An 18,893-nucleotide genomic window follows, 5' to 3' on the forward strand; every position below is an offset into this window, starting at 1 on the left:
ATATATATTTTATTTATCCGTTCACTAACAGTAATTAGGAATGGTGTAGCATTGATAGAAAGTCAGGGGGTAAATTTATCAAGCTATGGGTTTGAAAAAGTGGAGATGTTGCCTATAGCAACCAATCAGATTTTAGTTATCATTTATTTAGTGCATTCTACAAAATGACAGCTAGAATCTGATTTGGTTGCTGTAGGCAACATCATATACTATAATGTGTATGCAGATCTCGTTTGAGTGACTTTCAAACTATGAAATCATTTATAGATGAAAATAATGTTAGTAGTATTAATAGTATTATTAGAATACTTACACCCAAAGCGGAAAATCAGAAGTCATACCACATACCAAAAGTGTACTTATCTGAGGCCCGGTGTTTATAATATAGAGCGGGATATCTTGCGTATGCCCAACACCACTCTGCTGGATCCCGCTAGCTTTGTGGTGTTGGTAGAAAACACACTGTTTGTCAGACATAACATTGGGCCAGCCTGGTGTATAGGTGGATGGCGTGCTGCCAGCGGGCATGGGCACATACCAACGGACCCGTCGAACCTTGTCAACGCCAAGTAGGTAAACTTTTGGGATCGGGCATAACTTCCAATAATTCTGCTAATATTCCACAATATCATTGGCTCACTTTTACTCCACATCTGTCTTTTGTGACAGCCTTCTATATAAATAATGTTATTATTTTGTAGCATCTAAACTTTGAATATATATATTATTTTGTAGTGTTAAGTCTCCACAACCAGCAGTGGTGTCCAAGATTGACAGCCGACTTGAGCAATATACCAGTGCGATTGGGGTGAGTACGGTATAATATCTGACCCTATGTGTAGTGTGACTGGTAGAGATACACAATACATCCCCTCTGCAGGGGAGCGCACTTTGGTGGCTGGTTTTAGTGAGAAGGATAGAACTGTACATATATAATTGTCCGGAATTTCAGGCATCTTGGATAAAGATTCTCCTTCGTTGCCATGGCGTCTACCAATTGTCCTCCAAGGTAAAATCAGGCTCTTTAGTCTGATGAAGAAGCCGATGGCACAAAAGCCGCCCCATGTAGTGTTGCGTTTTACAACCATTGCATTCGTCATGCAGATCCGTTTGGATCTTGCAGAGGGTTTTCGCTCAGGTTGGTGGTCAGTGTGAGGAAATCCTGATGGATACTTGGGATTCTGGACGGTGTTGTGAATTCCTGCAAAGAGACTTTCTATTCTGAACGGGATATTTACAATAAATGGGCTTAGTGCATATTCAGTATGCTGTAGGTTAGTGCTAAGCTGCACAAAAGGGTTTCATTATAAAACCATCTCACAGGCAGGGGAGGGCTGGCAAATTATAGCCCGAGGGGCAAGACTTGACTCAGCGTCCTATTAGGAACAATTTAAAGGAAAAAAGATGCAGGTGGCCAGTGACCCAGCCCAAGGTAGCCCCCTATGGGACCGGCCCCCCTACCCTTAACCCTAGCCTGCCCCGCCTCAAAGGTGATGGTATATACTGCTTTTTGTGCTCCGTTCAGACGTATAATTAATGTGTGATGTGGTACTTGACTTGTACATACAGTCAATAAGACAGGCGTTACGAGAAATGTTTATGTCCCTCCCCCTTTTCAAAAGGCCACACCCCTCAAACACTATTCTGCGCTACCAAGGTTATAACTACAACTATGGTACAATATAGAATCTGTAAAATTACTGTAGGATTGGCGTTATGCATTTGTCCATATATACAGAAAAAAAACAGATATTGAGAACTGTACCTCAATTGTACAATCACGTTACCAGTCCCATTGTCGGCAGGCACGGGCTGGTAAGTGGAAGCTCGGGGGGCGCACAGGCGGCTGCATCACGTGACACGCGATGCGGCCGCTTGCATTATTTATTAAATATTATATTCAACGGGGGCGGCGGCCCGAATATATGTAAAACTGAGCGGCCCGGGGGGGGCGATGCCCCTCTGCCCCCCAGCCCAGCCCGCCTCTGATTGTCGGCCACATTACACCCCAATGTAATATTTTTAATTTTGTCTCTACCGCCTGCTGCTCACCTCTAGATGGCACCTTGCAAAATGCATTTAAAAAACACAAATTAAACTTATTGTAAATCTCTGATTTGCAATTTCTGTTTTTCAAAAAATGCATAAATAGGATACACATGACTGAGCAGTATGTTTTTATTATAACGACATAAGAAGTAAAAGTATCTTTGGGTTACTATTACTATTAATACATTTTATGTTTACTATCTGTCCCCTATGTTCTGACTAACGCTGGTTGCAGGATTTATCAACAGCGGTCAAAATAAGTGATGTGTCCATGGACATAATTTATTAAAACTATAAACACTGAAATATTTGTGCATCTAAGGAAATAATATAAGAGGCTGTTCCACTTTCCAACGAGTTTGATGTACTGGTTTCTGCATGCCCTCCTTTTTTTTGTTGTCCTTAGATATGACACAGAACTGTTCTGTGGATCCAAGGGCAACTGCTCTATCTGGGCGCAGTAAAGTTTGCAGGAGAGCATGTACAAATCAATAAAGATATCTGAAGGTAGACAACATCTTTAAGACAAAATTTGTTTACAGAAAGGGTGACCCTTTACCTGTATGGGAAGGTGCTACACACTATAAAATATGTTTACCTATTAAGTGCAATATATATTTTTATGACGCATCACCTAGCGGTGGGAGTACGCTCCTTATTAAGCCCTAAGGGTTACCTTGAAACATGTGGCTGTGTTGGTAGATTTAAAACTTTATTTGTTCTTAAAATGTATAAAACTCTTCAATAAAAAGAATTGTTGCTAAAAAAAAAAAATCGAACTTCATTAAAATATGTATTGAGACCTCAAATCTAAAAACACTCAACAAATTTCCCAATTCTTTACATTTTTATTTTAGAACAACAAAGGCCCCAAAACTGGCAAAGCTGCACCTTCTGACCTCCCGCTGCCGGCTGACGGCGTTCGTAACATAAAAAGCATGTGGGAGAAAGGAAACGTTTTCTCATCACCGGGCGGTGTTGTGTCGCCAAACAAGGTAACTACATCTCGCTTCCGTTGTATTCTCCGTTTAAAACCTTTTTATTTTATTTTTGTACTCCTTTATGGCTTCTGTTAGCATTTAATGCCTGTAGCTCACATGCCTGGTAGCTGACATGGATTGAGTTTCAATATTCCATCACTCAGCCCAGAGACCTTCACTCACTGTTTCCCTCTGACTTTCAGCTGGTAGTAGCACAATTAGATCTTTCATGTATACGGTTTTAATGATTATAAGATATAAAGAACCTGGGTCACCTATGTGTCATTTATTAGGCTTTTTATTATTCAGTATATTGTACGTTCTGATGTATAGGCTAAGCATTCATCCAGATACACGATGATACTGCAGCTGGCAATGCTCAAGAAGGGCAGGAGCTGGAATGATTAAAAAGTAAAGTCGTATCTATATCATTAAAGATGTATACTGTAGAATTATAGATGATTACTCACAAATGTTTCCTTTCTCCTGTGAATAAGATTGGTGAATTCCCATACCTCGGATCCCAGGACCTTCATCATGTTCCTTCTAACATTGATGATCTCTGGGTTTGTTAGATCGTTTTATCCATTAGGTAAACATCTGCAAGTAGGTAGTCAGAGGTCATAGGCAAACCGAGGGAGGGTTTCCTAGTGCCTGGAAACCCCCCTCCAAGCCTGGGGCACTGTATAATTGAGGTGGCTGGACCCTGCCCCCGCTTCACACGGCTCTGCTCGAAAAGGGAGAGCTGTCTGTACCTAACAGTAGTGCACGCAGCATTGCCCATGTATATTATTGGGATAGGAAGAGTTGGAGAGCAGCCGAGCACTGGCTAAAATTATAGCCACACCCCCATGCATGCTGGTCGCGCCCAGTGGCGGCGTGATGTGGAAACCCCCCTCTGCAAATGCTGCGTTTTCCCCCTGCAGGTGACCCACCTAGATGGGTGAATGTGTGCAGCAATACGACCTCTACCCACAAACAGACCTTGCCTTACAATAGTACCTGGGTTTCAGTCCCAGATGTGTCGTGAGAATAGAAATGATGAAAATGTATTACAGGAACCGTTCCGTTAATGTCTCTGACAGATAACTGTTTATGTTTACAGGAAACGGCAGGATTAAAAGTGGGCGTTTCAAGTCGTATTAATGAATGGCTAACCAAAACTCCAGAGACCAACAAATCACCTTCTTCAAAGCCTTCGGTAAGTCATAAAATGTTATCTAGTATGACCTAAAGCATTCAAAGAGTGTGATAATAAACATACTGTATGCAGTATGCAAATAAAGGTGCTTAAAATTGGCTATTAGAGGGATTAAGGTAGCTGGGTAGCAACGCTACCTTCGTTGGCCTATGATAAGGGCGTGCTTCACGTGACAGAATGATATTTATATAATATATAAGACTTTAACGAAGCTTCAGATAGACCAAGAGAAACTGTGTGGATATCCTAATTGTGTGAAAGGTCACCAACCGGACCCCACACTTTCCCGTTTGGTCTTTTCACTTGAAAATTCCAATAATTGTCTTTGACGTTAACAGAGGTCTCCAGAAACCAAGTGGTTTAATAATTAAAACACAATTAGACCTAAGCGAAGTTAACGCCATATTTTGGACCCAACTAATACTTAGCCTATGAATTCATTAAAAACTAGTGGCGTTAGTTACTCGTTAACCAGTTGTGTTTTTCTAAATAAGTGGCAGCCTCCACTGGGTTTAGATGACTTTAATACTTTCGTTGGGCTACTTCAGTTGCCGTTTTATGCTCTTCCTGGAACTCGTGTCTACATTATAACACCTATTGTCTTTTTCTTACTCTCAATCAGCTGATTCTCTTTCCTTACTCGTCTGTCCATCTGCCCCTCCAGGGAGAGGTCTCTTTGATGATTTACTCTTCTTCCTCCTTCTATCCTTCTTGGATTATGATTTTTTCACTGTGCTGAGAAGGTAATAATGTTCAGAAATTAGTAAATCACAAACATGAAATTTTTTACGTTTTTAAAGCCTGTTCTGAAATATTTATGATTGTTTTTAGGTATCTTCACTTTTTGTTTTCTCAGTGTCACCTTCGTCTGGGGTTCAGGTCTACACCGTTGTATGTAGAATAGCCGGAAGCCGATCATAACATTAAAACGTTGACACGTTGGGATGTGGTCAATTTTCCCACAATGGAAATGGTCGGCAGTTATCCTGTCCACACAAAAATTTTGGCAGGGTAAATGCCGACACCTCCATTGGGTGACAGCTTCAAAGTGTTGACAATCACAATGCCGACGTTAAAAGAGCAATGCCAGCTGTATAAGTCTGCATTGTGGTTGTCGATATTGTGAATGTCGATATTTTGAAGCGGTCACCAGAATGGACTTGTCGGCATTTAGCTTGCCCACATTTTCATGTTGACAGGAGAACGGCCAATATTTTCATTGTCGACCGTACGTACCCAACCCTACACGTCTATAGCAATCTGTAGCCAATCAGAGCAGTAGACTAGTCACAGGTTAGACCAATCTGAAAACAGTTAGAGCATTAGAACATTTACAGGTCTATACCAGTAGCCAATCAGAGAAGTAGACTTGCGCAGTGCTAGACCCAGCTGTAGCCAATCCACGGAATTAGAACAGTCACATGAATAGTCCAAGATGCAGCTAAGCAGAACATTAGAAAAATCACAGTGCAAGACTAACCTGTAGCCATTCCGAATATTAGACTGTTTAGAACACAAAATTCTGTTGAGCCTACTAATACCCGTTTCACACTGCCTCAAAAACCCGAGTTATGCCCTGGGAACCCAGGTCGAGGCTAAGTGTTACAGCGCTGCGGAATTAGTGGCGCTATATAAATAAATGGTGATGATGGTGATGAAGTGTTAAAGGGGGTCCCCTGCATCTACCCGGGTCGGATAACCCAGGAATTGAACCCGGGTCTTTTGAAGGATGTTTCCCGGATCTGACCCAGGTAGATGCCAGTCTGAATGGTGAGACCCAGGTTTTTCAACCCGGGTCTCACTGAAAACTATTAAAAGTTAAAACACAAAAAAATATAAAAAAAAATAAAAAAATCAACATCACAAGAGGAGCCAATCAAAGCTCCTCTTATGATGTTGCCAGGGAGTCCTGGGATTTTGCCAGAGTGGGAGGCTCTGTCACCCGAGTGGGAGGCTCTGTCACCCGAGTGGGAGGCTCTATCACCCGGGTGGGAGGCTCTGTCGCCCGTGTGGGAGGCTCTGTCACCCAGGTTCATATACCCAGGATATTGCCGGCAGTGTGAACGTGGTATTAAGCAGCAACCACTTGAAGACATGTGTCGAGAAGACAATATCGCTCTCCCATATTGTTTTATGAGGTTTGCAATGACAATGTGATGTTATTAGGGTCTGGGCAACCTAATGCCAATCTCAAAATTTTAAATGAAACTCAAATATTGAAGTGTTCCCTCTGATAAGTTGTTGTGGTGGTTTCTCACATTGTCTCACTATAATGAAGTCAGACGACATGGGAAATATTAAGCAAACTGCTTATAAAGTTCCCTCGGATTTTCTTCATTCAAAAGAAATCTCCCTTTCTAACCCCTTCCCGTCAGGCACACTTCATGTTTGGGCCAGTATGTGGTACCTACAGCTGCCTCACAGTCATGCAACATAAAATAACAACATTCTGCAAAGGACGTTATTAAGACAGATGTACTTTTATTTACTCTTATTTAGGATTTACGACCTGGAGACGTATCTGGCAAACGTAACATCTGGGAAAAACCGCAAACGGAGAAGCTTGGTTCACCAACCAAGGTGAGCGAAGGCCCTTTTATTAGTGCTAATTAAAGGTAATGATAATTGTTTTGTAGCTTTCTGTGACACTTTTCCTACTTAGTATAATGTTGTTACTCTCCCTTCTAGAATTACATGTTAATGAAGCATCGTTATGCCCATTGAACATTATAAACACCGTTATGACCATTGAACATTATAAACATCGTTATGACCATTGAACATTATAAACACCGTTATGACCATTGAACATTATAAACACCGTTATGACCATTGAACATTATAAACACCGTTATGACCATTGAACATTATAAACACCGTTATGACCATTGAACATTATAAACACCGTTATGACCATTGAACATTATAAACACCGTTATGACCATTGAACATTATAAACACCGTTATGCCCATTGAACATTATAAACACCGTTATGACCATTGAACATTATAAACACCGTTATGACCATTGAACATTATAAACACCGTTATGCCCATTGAACATTATAAACACCGTTATGCCCATTGAACATTATAAACACCGTTATGACCATTGAACATTATAAACATCATTATGACCATTGAACATTATAAACACCGTTATGACCATTGAACATTATAAACACCGTTATGACCATTGAACATTATAAACACCGTTATGCCCATTGAACATTATAAACACCGTTATGACCATTGAACATTATAAACACCGTTATGACCATTGAACATTATAAACACCGTTATGACCATTGAACATTATAAACATCGTTATGACCATTGAACATTATAAACACCGTTATAACCATTGGGCTGTGTATGGTTACATTGTTACAGATCTTTATGATTTTAAGGTTTGAGCAATACACGGTCACCATTAGTTTGCCAGCGTCTTTCTTATATCAGTTACCATTGCTATTTATAGCTTTATATGTAAATGATTTAACAGTGCTCCTCACAGTGACTGTAGGGGAAAAAACTTTGTGACTGTAAAAACTGAACGTGAAGAGTGTCCGATTTTCATTACAGATGGCAATTGGGGGGAAAAAGTCTGATGCCAATGGTATGTAACTTTTTTTATTTAATTTTTCCTCTCGCTTTCTAGCTAGTTAAAAGCTTTGAAACTTTCACCTAAATCCAAGTTTCTAAAGCATCGGACCAAAGCCGTTAAAGACTGTACAAGTTGCTAATTGAACATTGCATATTCTAATGACCTACATATAGTATACATACACAGGACTGCTTGTTTATTTTTTTACATCCCAAGATTTTTTTTTTTTTCATCATTACAATTAGTTATTTTTTATATTTTTACACAGACTAATTATTTAGATCTCTGTGTACGAATGTCCACAGAGCCACAGTTCTCCTATGTTGGAGCAGAGCAGCGCCAAATGTCACATTTACTTATTAGGAGCAACGTAGCTGTGAGCTCCGCCACTTCAGAGGTGATGGAGGAGGAGAGAGGAGCACAGAACGCGCAGTGTGGTAATAATCTTATTATCATACATGCATGTCTTAGCTCCACCTCCACTCCTCGGACGGACGGCTGCGCCGAGCGACCCGGAGGAGGCGAGTATCGAGAGACTGGAAATGGGCTACTCTTCCTCCATATTAGCCTTTGTACATTCAAGCCTTTTGTTATTAGGAGAACTATCAAGTGGTAACGCTCTTGACCACTAACTTGTGTAATGTTCACTTGCGGCATCTGTCATTTAGTTACATGTGACCATTACTGGTGTTGGCGGGGGGGGAGTGTCTATTGAATCACGAGGGTCTTGGGAACGGCTCTTAGTAAACAGTGTGACACATACATGTATTTTACATTGAGAACGTTCAGATTTTCTGCAAGATTTATTTTATTTTTGTTTTATATTTTTGATGTATATTGTTAATATATATAATATTTATGTATTTATCTTCAGATGTATTCTTTCAATACACTATGGAGGAGATTCAATTAGAAAAAAATGTGCCTCTGGAGCGGCCGTGGAGACCTCTTGCATTTGTTTTTTTAGTGAAATATTCGCTCATTTTTGCGAGCAGCTTCATGGGACGCGAGTAGAAATGAGCAGATATTTTTATCTTACTAACGGTAAAAATGTTCAGCCTCGAAATTCTCAGGGACATCGCGGCTAATTGACTCTCCCCCTGTATTTAAGTATTTATTGATGTATTCTGTTGTCCGTAGACTTGTCCATGGGGAAACGCGGTGGTGTTTGTCAAGGGAAATCAATGTTTCACTTTCTGCATTTGCATGAATTTAGGGGTATATGTACTAAACTGCGGGTTTGAAAAAGTGGAGATGTTGCCTATAGCAGCCATTCAGATTCTAGGGCCTGATTCATTAAAGATCTTAAATGAAGAGGATTCTTATTTCAGTCTCCTGGACAAAACCATATTACATTGCAAGGGGTGCAAATTAGTATTCTGTTTTGCACATAAGTTAAATACTGACTGTTTTTTCATGTAGCACACAAATACTTGATAGCTTGTTTTTTCATGTAGCACACAAATACTTGATAGCTTATTTGTAAACTGAAATTTAAAGTTGATATGTGTGTGCTACATGAAAAAACAGTCAGTATTTAACTTATGTGCAAAACAGAATACTAATTTGCACCCCTTGCAATGTAATATGGTTTTGTCCAGGAGACTGAAATAAGAATCCTCTTCATTTAAGATCCTTAATGAATCAGGCCCCTAGTTATCATTTATTTAGTACAGTCTACAAAATGATATCTAGAATCTGATTGGCCACTATAGGCAACATCATCACTTTTTCAAACCCACAGTTAATCTACCCCTTAGACCGGCGGTTCCCAAAGTTTACGCCGCGGCGCTGTCACTGGGGTACCGCGGGCCAGCCCTAAAAAAAAGAAAGCAAACAAACTTACCGATCCGAGTGGCGCTAGGACCCTGCAGCCTCCTCTCTCCCGCAGCTGTCACTGAATATCGACGTCAGTGACAGCTGCGCGAGAGAGGAGGCTGCAGGGTCCTAGCGCCGCGCGGATTGGTAAGTTTCTGCTTGCTTTCTTTTTTTCTATAGCTGGCGCGGGGCAGAGGAGGAGGGCAGATGGCAGAGGAGGGGGACAGATAGCAGAGGAGGGGGACAGATGGCAGAGGAGGGGGACAGATGGCAGAGGAGGGGGGTCAGAGAGCAGAGGAGGGGGACAGAGAGCAGAGGAGGGGGACAGATGGCAGAAGAGGGGGACAGAGAGCAGAGGAGGGGGACAGATGGCAGAGGAGGGGGACAGATGGCAGAGGAGGAGGGCAGATGGCAGAGGAGGAGGACAGATAGCAGAGGAGGGGGACAGATGGCAGAGGAGGGGGACAGATGGCAGAGGAGGGGGACAGATGGTAGAGTACGAGGACAGATGGCAGAGGAGGGGGACAGATGGCAGAGGAGGAGGACAGATGGCAGAGGAGGGGGACAGATGGCAGAGGAGGGGGGCAGATGGCAGAGGAGGAGGGCAGATGGCAGAGGAGGGTGACAGCGTGAGAGAGGGCAGAGGAGGGTGACAGCGTGAGAGAGGGCAGAGGAGGGGACAGAGGGCAGAGGGGGCAACGTGAGAGGGGGCAGTGTGCCTGGTTGCAGAGGGGGCAGTGTGCCTGGATGCAGAGGGGGCAGTGTGCCTGGATGCAGAAGGGGCAGAGTGTCTGGATGCAGAGGGGCATTTTTGCATACAACTAAATAAGTATTTCTGTCGTGACCTAAATACTTATTACAATTTTTTGACCCAACTACTTCTAAAACAGGACTGCTCAGTAATTATTTTGGAGGGGTGCCTTGAAAAAATTTGGAGACTCTAAGGGTGCCGCGAACTGCAAAAATTTGGGAACCACTGCCTTAGACTATATGCCACAAAATATTATTTTTCAAAAAATTAGGTTAACAAACGTAAGAAAGACATAAGACTTTCCTAAATTTTATGCAAGATTTTGTACAGTATAAGGAAATTTACAGGGCTGATTTACCTACAGTTGAGTGATTGAATAGTATTTCTGCTGTGAAGGTAACAGGTCGACTACAATTTGAAAAAAAAAGAAAAGAAGCAAATTTAAACATATTTTCACTGATTGAATAAAATACATTTTATCGAGTCCTCTTTTTGTTTAACGTACCCTTTTTCTTCAGCAGGATTAAGATTTGAAAAGGAGCCGTAGGAGGATTTCCAAGCCACCGGACCAACTCAGAAAATAAAGTGCTAAATTGTCATTTTTATATTTATGTTTACTTACCAAATATGTGTTTCTCATTATGCCGAATAAAACCATGTATATTAGCACTGTATTTAATACCCAGCCTTCCAAACAGCTATTCATACATAAGAGTACTGCCCTGCCTTTGTATAAGATCTTAGTTACTTAAGAGAATTTCAGCTGTGAAACAAATTTTATTTCTACTGATACATAATATTTTTTGGCTTTTACAATAGTTACATCAGGAGGGCAGTGCTGAGTGAGGTTATGCAGAATGGCGCTGCACTTTAGCGTAGAATACGGTTTAATAGTTGTTGTTTTTTTTAGTTTATATAACGACCAGTGTCCAGTGAAAAAAAAAATACTGAATAGTTAAAATGATTATTTTTTATTATATATTTTTTTTTCTTTTTCAAACTACTTAAAACATCAACCTTTTTCACTCTGTTACAGGTAATGCCAAAATTTTGGCTTGTATTAGCCGACGGTGGTACTTATTACGGTTGACCTTATAGTGTTATAGTTCAACAACTGCGTTTTTATACACAGTATATACACAGGTAGCTTTTTAACCTTACATCACTATAAAATGCAGACCGCTTTTTATATGCTAGAGTATATCTAGAGATTTTTTTTTTCTACATACTAGCCAATATCACAGCTTTTATTAATTCACTTTTGTTTAGTTTTAGGTATGTTTCGTCATTAACCAATAGAAAAATTAGTAAGCCCAACGTCATCTTAAAAAAATAAATATAAAAATATATGAACATAAGGTACATTATAAAGAGGCTTGCAAAATTTGTTCTGATTTGGGGGGAAAAAAACAAAACAAAATTGTAATTAATTTATAAACAGAAATATTATTATTTTTTAAAAATAAATTAGCAAAGCATCACTAATTGAGGACCCTGCCACTGGGATCAAGACACTCAGCTTAATTATTTTCATTTGCTTTCTAACCCGTTTCAAAATTGTTGACAGGCAGGTTTCATATTATATGTATATAGTTAACATTCATGTCATTGTTACAATTACATTTTGACTTTTTCAGCAGTGTGTGCTGAGGGAGCTAAGTGTAATTCCATGCAATAAAATGCTGCATTTTTGTACTGCATTCATTTTGTGATATCTTTATACAATAAAACAGAAAAAAAATATAGATTCACACTGTTTTTGTTATTCCAAAGATTAAAACCACTGCTTTGCTGAAACATTGTATTATTTCAATAATTCAAACGTTTACGTACAAGATGCAAATGCACTCAGTTATGTGAGGGGAAATAGGCCTACACAAACCTGCCTTTTATTTTCTGCAAAGTTATCATCTTTGAACATTTTCAGCTGCATAGAAAAATTTGTTTCAACATTGTATTATGAAACTGCAACCACAATAAATTGATAAATGTAAATTTTCAGTGTCTTTCATTTTGGGATGGGGTGGGAAAAATTAATGGTACATTTCAGTAATAATATCAATAATAAGTTAAAAGAATACTTTTGATCAAAGAAAAAGACAATAAAATATCAGCATGTATTACAAACTAATCTGACTTCAACGCCCATCACTGGTGTAAGCCATTGTTTATATAAACAAAATAATAATAATTATCCCTGGTTTTGGATAACTATTCTTTGGTATAGATTTAGTAAAACGTCTAAAAAGGAAAAGAGGAGATGTTGCCAATAGCAACCAATCAGATTCTAGAGTCATTTTGTAGAATGTACTAGATAAATGACAGCTAGAATCTGATTGGTTGCTATAGGGCAGTGATGGCTAACCTGTGACACTCCAGGTGTTTTTGAAACTACAAGTCCCAGCATACTTTGCCAGCTATCAGCTAGTTATCTACTGGCAAAGCATGCTGGGGCTTGTAGTTTCACAACACCTGGAGTGTCACAGGTTAGCCATCACTGCCCTATAGCAACCAATCACATTCTAGCTGTCATTTTGTAGAATGTACTAGATAAATGACAGCTAGAATCTGATTGGTTGCTATAGGGAAACACCTCCACTTTTATTTTTAGAAGTTTTGGTGAATCTACCTTTTTGGCTCCATACATGCAGTGTGGAAATGTTAAAAGTGAAGTACAGACCTTGTACTTTGTTCTCACTTTTAATAGAGCATTCAACGCATGTTCTCAATGGCAGTATTCTAAGTACCAAGAATTAATGCTTGTGAATTCTGCAGGCAATGTTAAAATTGACGCAAATTGGACACTTGTCACAAAGTATCCAGGCCCATTCTCTTGATTTATATTTTGAACTATCCGTGTTAAGAAGCGTATAGCAAGCTTTAAGAATGCACGTTGTCTGATCACGTGTACAAGCACTTGGACAGCAAGCGCATGAGACCACTTGGAGCGATTCATTAGCCGTATTACAATTTAGAAGCACACAATACAGTCAAGTGAACCTGCCATTCAAAATGCTAGTGTAGTTAGTACAGAGATGACAATTAGATGCTCTTGTGCTGAAAACACCATTGATTGCAAATAGAAATATAATGCATAAAACCAGGGCCGCCGAGAGGGGGGGGGAGCGGGTACTAATTACCCGGGCCCGGCATGTCAGGGGGCCCGGCCCGGGCCCTTGCGCTGCTGATTTTTTTTAATTTTTTAATTTTTTTTTTCCAAACGTTTTTTTTCCTTTCCTTTTTTTTTTTTTTTTGGCGGGGGGGGGGGGCTCGGTCGTTGGTGGGGGGAGCAGGCTAGTTTAAAAAAAAAAAAAAACATACTCACCTGATCGCGGAGCCGGCATCCCTCCTCTCTGCTGCTCTGTGCTCTATTCAGACTGTCTGAATGCTGGGTGTGATGTCATCATGTCATGCCCAGCATTCAGTCAGTCTGGAGCAATGGAGCACAGAGCAGCAGAGAAGACCAAGAGAGGAGAAAAGGTAAGTGAAGGGAGGAAAACGAGGGGGGCACAGAGGGGTTAAAAAACGGGGGGGGGGGGGGCAGCATGACAGAGGGGTTAAAAAATGAGGGGGAGCACAAGGGTTAAAAAACGGGGGGGCAGCATGACAGAGGGGTTAAAAAATAAGGGGGGGCACAGAGGGGTTAAAAAACGGGAAAGCAGCATGTCAAAGGGGTTAAAAACGGGGAAGCAGCATGTCAGAGGGGTTAAAAAATGAGGGGGAGCACAGAGGGGTTAAAAAACGGGAAAGCAGCATGTCAGAGGGGTTAAAAATTGAGGGGGGAGCACAGAGGGGTTAAAAAACGGGAAAGCAGCATGTCAGAGGGGTTAAAAAATGAGGGGGAGCACAGAGGGGTTAAAAAATGGGAAAGCAGCATGTCAGAGGGGTTAAAAAATGAGTGGGGGCACAGAGGGGTTAAAAAATGGGAAAGCAGCATGTCAGAGGGGTTAAAAATTGAGGGGGGAGCACAGAGGGGTTAAAAAATGGGAAAGCAGCATGTCAGAGGGGTTAAAAAATGAGAGGGGCACAGATGGGTTAAAAAATGGGAAAGCAGCATGTCAGAGGGGTTAAAAATTGAGGGGGGAGCACAGAGGGGTTAAAAAACGGGAAAGCAGCATGTCAGAGGGGTTAAAAAATGAGGGGGAGCACAGAGGGGTTAAAAAATGGGAAAGCAGCATGTCAGAGGGGTTAAAAAATGAGTGGGGGCACAGAGGGGTTAAAAAATGGGAAAGCAGCATGTCAGAGGGGTTAAAAATTGAGGGGGGAGCACAGAGGGGTTAAAAAACGGGAAAGCAGCATGTCAGAGGGGTTAAAAAATGAGAGGGGCACAGATGGGTTAAAAAATGGGAAAGCAGCATGTCAGAGGGGTTAAAAATTGAGGGGGGAGCACAGAGGGGTTAAAAAATGGGAAAGCAGCATGACAGAGGGGGTGAAAAAATGAGAGGGGCACAGATGGGTTAAAAAACGGGGCAGTATGGCACAGTGGGGTTAATAAACAGGGGTCAGCATGGCACAGTGGGGTTAAAAAATGGTGGGCAGCATGACACAGTGGGGTTACAAAGGGGGGGGGGGAGGCATGGCACAGTGGGATTGAAAAAGGGGGGGAGCAGCATAGTATAGTCTGATGAAGGGGAGCCAGATGAAGGGGGCAAAAACAGCATGGAGGGCACAGTGTGATCATAAGGCATGGCGATGATGAAGGGGCACATTATTGTAATATTGGAGCTGGAGGAAGGCCTAATTATTAATCGTGGGTGCTATTGATTTAACGCTGGGGCTGGCTGTAATTTTCTAAATGTAGCCATTTTTTTTTCAAAATAGGTCCTTCAACATTTCTGGATCCGGACAAGCCACAACTAAAGAAAGCAGCAGCCACAGGTGGAGAAAGTGAGAAGAACAGGTAGGAGAGAGCAGCACAGTGTGTGAAATGTTGTGATTCTAGTAGGGACAATACCAATTTTTGGTGAATGTTGTGTCCAATGTAAGGTGTAGGCCAAGACTGAACTGTTTGTGTACACACTGCATTGTTTGTATACTACCCTGTGGTGGTAGATGTCCTGAAAGTCAGGAGTGCTTAAACATATGTGACGCTCCGGCGAATTGAGAGCCTAGTGGTTTTTATGTTAGCCACGCCCCAATGGCACGTTTGCCACGCCCCCAAATGCATGACCGCACCTCCCAAAATTTTTGCACTGCCGTTTGGCTAGCCACGCCCCTGAATATATGACCATATACCTAATCTTTTTTGCGCCGCCGTAAGGCGGCGCAAAAAAATTTTGGGGCTTACTTCACTATGAGGGGGGCCCCATGAATTTGTTGTACCCGGGCCCTGAATTCTTCTTGGCAGCCCTGCATAAAACACAATAGTAATCTGAGAGATTTAATGCAGAAACAACTGGCGGTGATTAAATGAAGATCAACGTTCCAGTGATTGGAGTGTTTTCTATGAAAGTCCTTCTGCCAAGATGTGTCTGCAAATCAGGACCCCAAGTACCAGCAGTTCCTTAGGACACTTAGAGATGGGAGATCGGAGCGACATGAGTGATCCCTTTTTGATCTGCTACAGTTTCCTCACATCCAAAACGACCGGCGGTACCGCTGGACAATTGTAAGTGGTCTCAAGGATAACATTTGAAGTGGATGGAAAAATTTTTAGGGAACCCTACTGTTGGCCAGCTCACTGAAACAAACATATTAATAAAATATAATCAATAACCCCCAAAAATTATTCTTTAATTGTCCAATCTGTTTATAATGTTGTCATGCAACGATAGTTTGAATACATAATACCAATAGAGGTATAAGTGAAAATATATGTTTGAAAAATGTAATGTTTACAACATTATTCATCAAACATTAAAATTATAGTGAAAAACACGTGAGGTCTGGAATATAATACAGATGCCTTTCAAAAACAAGATGTTGGGGGTTTTTTTAGGAGGGGGGGGCTAAAAAGTTAAATGCCATTTTAATGGGTGATATTATTGGGAAATGACCAACAAGCTACACAAAACTGATACTATTGTTTAGCAAAACGTATGTTTTTATACATGGTATTATATTTTGGCTGTTGTTGTATTGTCACCAAAGTTGAAATTATATCCACTAGGATCCGTATAGGTCTGCAGCTAACCCTGGGCAAATATGTTCTCTCTTTGGGTAAAATATCAAAGAAGAAAAAATTGGAGGGCTGAATAGTGAAAGGACATTTTTATTCACAAATCATAGTCTAAGTGAAAACATCTGTTCCAGAATAAAAACCAACAATGGCATAATGCGATTGTTCAATCTAAAACACTTCAGGATGCCACCAGGAAGGGAGAATGCTCATTAACCCTTTCCTCCACTTACTCCGTTGTGCAATGAATGAAGTGTGAGCAACAGACCACGATTTGATATGTTGGACTTTGTCAGGGGACAGCAATGGGGACGATTTACGCTCCCAATCAAGCTTTAAGGTGTGTCTATTGCGCAACCAGTCAAATGTTCCAAATCATGGAACAATAAACTATTTTTTTAAGAAATGTAACCAGAAAAAAAAAGGAATACGTCTTGGGCACCGTTGAGAAACGCAGTCAAAGAGTAATCCAGCAAAAAAAAATGTAGTTTATACTTTTAGACAGGGTATAGTGATACTGGATAGGGATAAGTATGTGGAAAAGTCTCTTAGATTATTGGGAGATATAGGGTCCTATACAAGGCTATTAGAGGACCACACAAGAAACTATTTTCAAGATTTAGACATACTTCTGGGGAGGGGCCTTAGAACAGGATCAAAATCTCCTAAATTAACTTTCTCAAATTCCCACTTTTTTGTAACTTTGAAAGATCCATAAAGATATTAAGAACCCACCCGAATACCCACTTGTTTTGGGCAAAGCTTCAGTTACAGTCAGATTATCAGAATATGTAGGTAATTTCATTAAAAACTATGGGCCTGATTCATCAAGGTACGCAAACTCATGTTTCATACTTTGAGTGACGCAAACCCTTATATTTGCGTTGGAGTTTGAGATTGAGTTGACTTTGAGTGCCCCATCTGCTCTGTTTGAGCTGCGTATGTGGTGTTTTACATAGCTCAAGTCCCATTTAGCAGATGCGTATGAGTTTGCGTACCTTGATGAATCAGGCCCTATGTGATGAAATTTTAATTATATTTAAGAGAATACCCACATGCTTTACAATTAATCAGGAATTTAGATGGGAAAACTGGTTAAAAATGTGCAATTGCTGTACAAGCTTTGCATACGTCCATTCCCTAAATTAAGGGTCTAGAAACAATTAGTGAATTTTTGTACTCACATGAATCATTTAGCTCTGACAAACAAGGTTTTATTATATAGTGTGCTAAATTAATTTTAAAACAATTAATTGTTTTAAATGAATACCATTTACAAATTAATGGCACAGCAATGGGGTCAATATACGCTCCCAGCTAGGCCAATTTTTATATGGCTAGCTGGGAAAGAAATAGTATATACAAAAATAATCCTTTTAGCCAATATTTGTTTTGTACAAGAGGCACATAAACAACATATTGATTATATGGTATGGTAAATAAAATGGAGTTTGATAAGTTTATGTCTAAACTCCACAAAAATGAATATAATTTAAAATTTACTTATAAAATAACTGACAGAGTCGATTTTAGGTTCCACAATTTTTTACTAAATTTCAAAGGAACTGTTGAAATGATCAGCTTTATACCCAGTGATCCAATATAATTTAGTTTTATACCTGTTTATTATGGAGCAAGTGTTGTACCTTTATGAAATCTTTCTATAGCTCAATCTTTCCTTTGCAAAATCTCTTTGTGGCATATAAATATGGCCACCACTTCAGGTAAATTTTCTTTCTGCCCATTGGTTCCTCAGGAGAGGGTCACCTGATCTCTGAATCAGATCCCTCCCTCCAAGTACATGATGACAGAGGAGGGGGAGGATTGTAGATCATTATCAATATTACAGAGCTCGGATGCGGGAGGCAACACACTACATCCAATATATGCCGCTTTAAATCTCAACCTCCTTGCTGCTATAAATAATTCTAATGTCTATTTGAATTCTCTTGGTTGACTGTTATGCTCGGAATAGATGACTTGATAAGTGGAGATGTTTAAAATTGTATTAAATTGTCCTTTAAAATGTAATTTAAAAACAATTATTTGTATCTACTTCAAAATATCTCTATAAACTAAATTTCATGATTGAACTAACAGAACAAACTACCATAAGTTCACTGACCTGTTACTTAAACTTACTGCATATAATAAGGATGTTATTAGTCACCAGAGAGATTTGTGCTATATACAAAAACACAATTATTATCCCTTAGTATTCATGTCATATCAGCAAAATAACAATAGATTCAGTCTCTGTGGGCAAGGCCGCCATCAGGGGGGTACGGGGGGTACTGTTGTACCGGGCCTGGGCTCACCAGGGGGCCCGGTACAACAGGGCAACACATACCTACCTGGGGGCCCGCTGT

At 40.4% G+C, this 18,893-nt stretch overlaps 1 protein-coding gene across 7 annotated transcripts in view; it reads left to right on the top strand.

The window, feature by feature from the left end:
- Positions 1–12,401, top strand: part of CALD1 (caldesmon 1) — a 143,066-nt gene extending 130,665 nt beyond the window's left edge. For 5 of the 7 annotated variants that reach the window (XM_075210232.1, XM_075210234.1, XM_075210237.1 and 2 more), the window contains 6 exons: positions 736–808; positions 2,907–3,044; positions 4,135–4,230; positions 6,730–6,810; positions 7,816–7,849; positions 10,925–12,401. In XM_075210232.1, coding sequence (XP_075066333.1) covers positions 736–808; positions 2,907–3,044; positions 4,135–4,230; positions 6,730–6,810; positions 7,816–7,849; positions 10,925–10,953 — 451 coding nt within the window. In that variant the 3' untranslated portion in view covers positions 10,954–12,401. The remainder of the gene's footprint in view (positions 1–735; positions 809–2,906; positions 3,045–4,134; positions 4,231–6,729; positions 6,811–7,815; positions 7,850–10,924) is intronic. The other 2 variants (XM_075210235.1, XM_075210239.1) reach the window with 1 other exon arrangement.
- The last annotated feature ends 6,492 nt before the right edge of the window (positions 12,402–18,893 follow it).

This window comes from Mixophyes fleayi, chromosome 4 (assembly GCF_038048845.1).
Source record: "Mixophyes fleayi isolate aMixFle1 chromosome 4, aMixFle1.hap1, whole genome shotgun sequence".
NCBI classification, from domain to species: Eukaryota; Metazoa; Chordata; class Amphibia; order Anura; family Limnodynastidae; genus Mixophyes; species Mixophyes fleayi.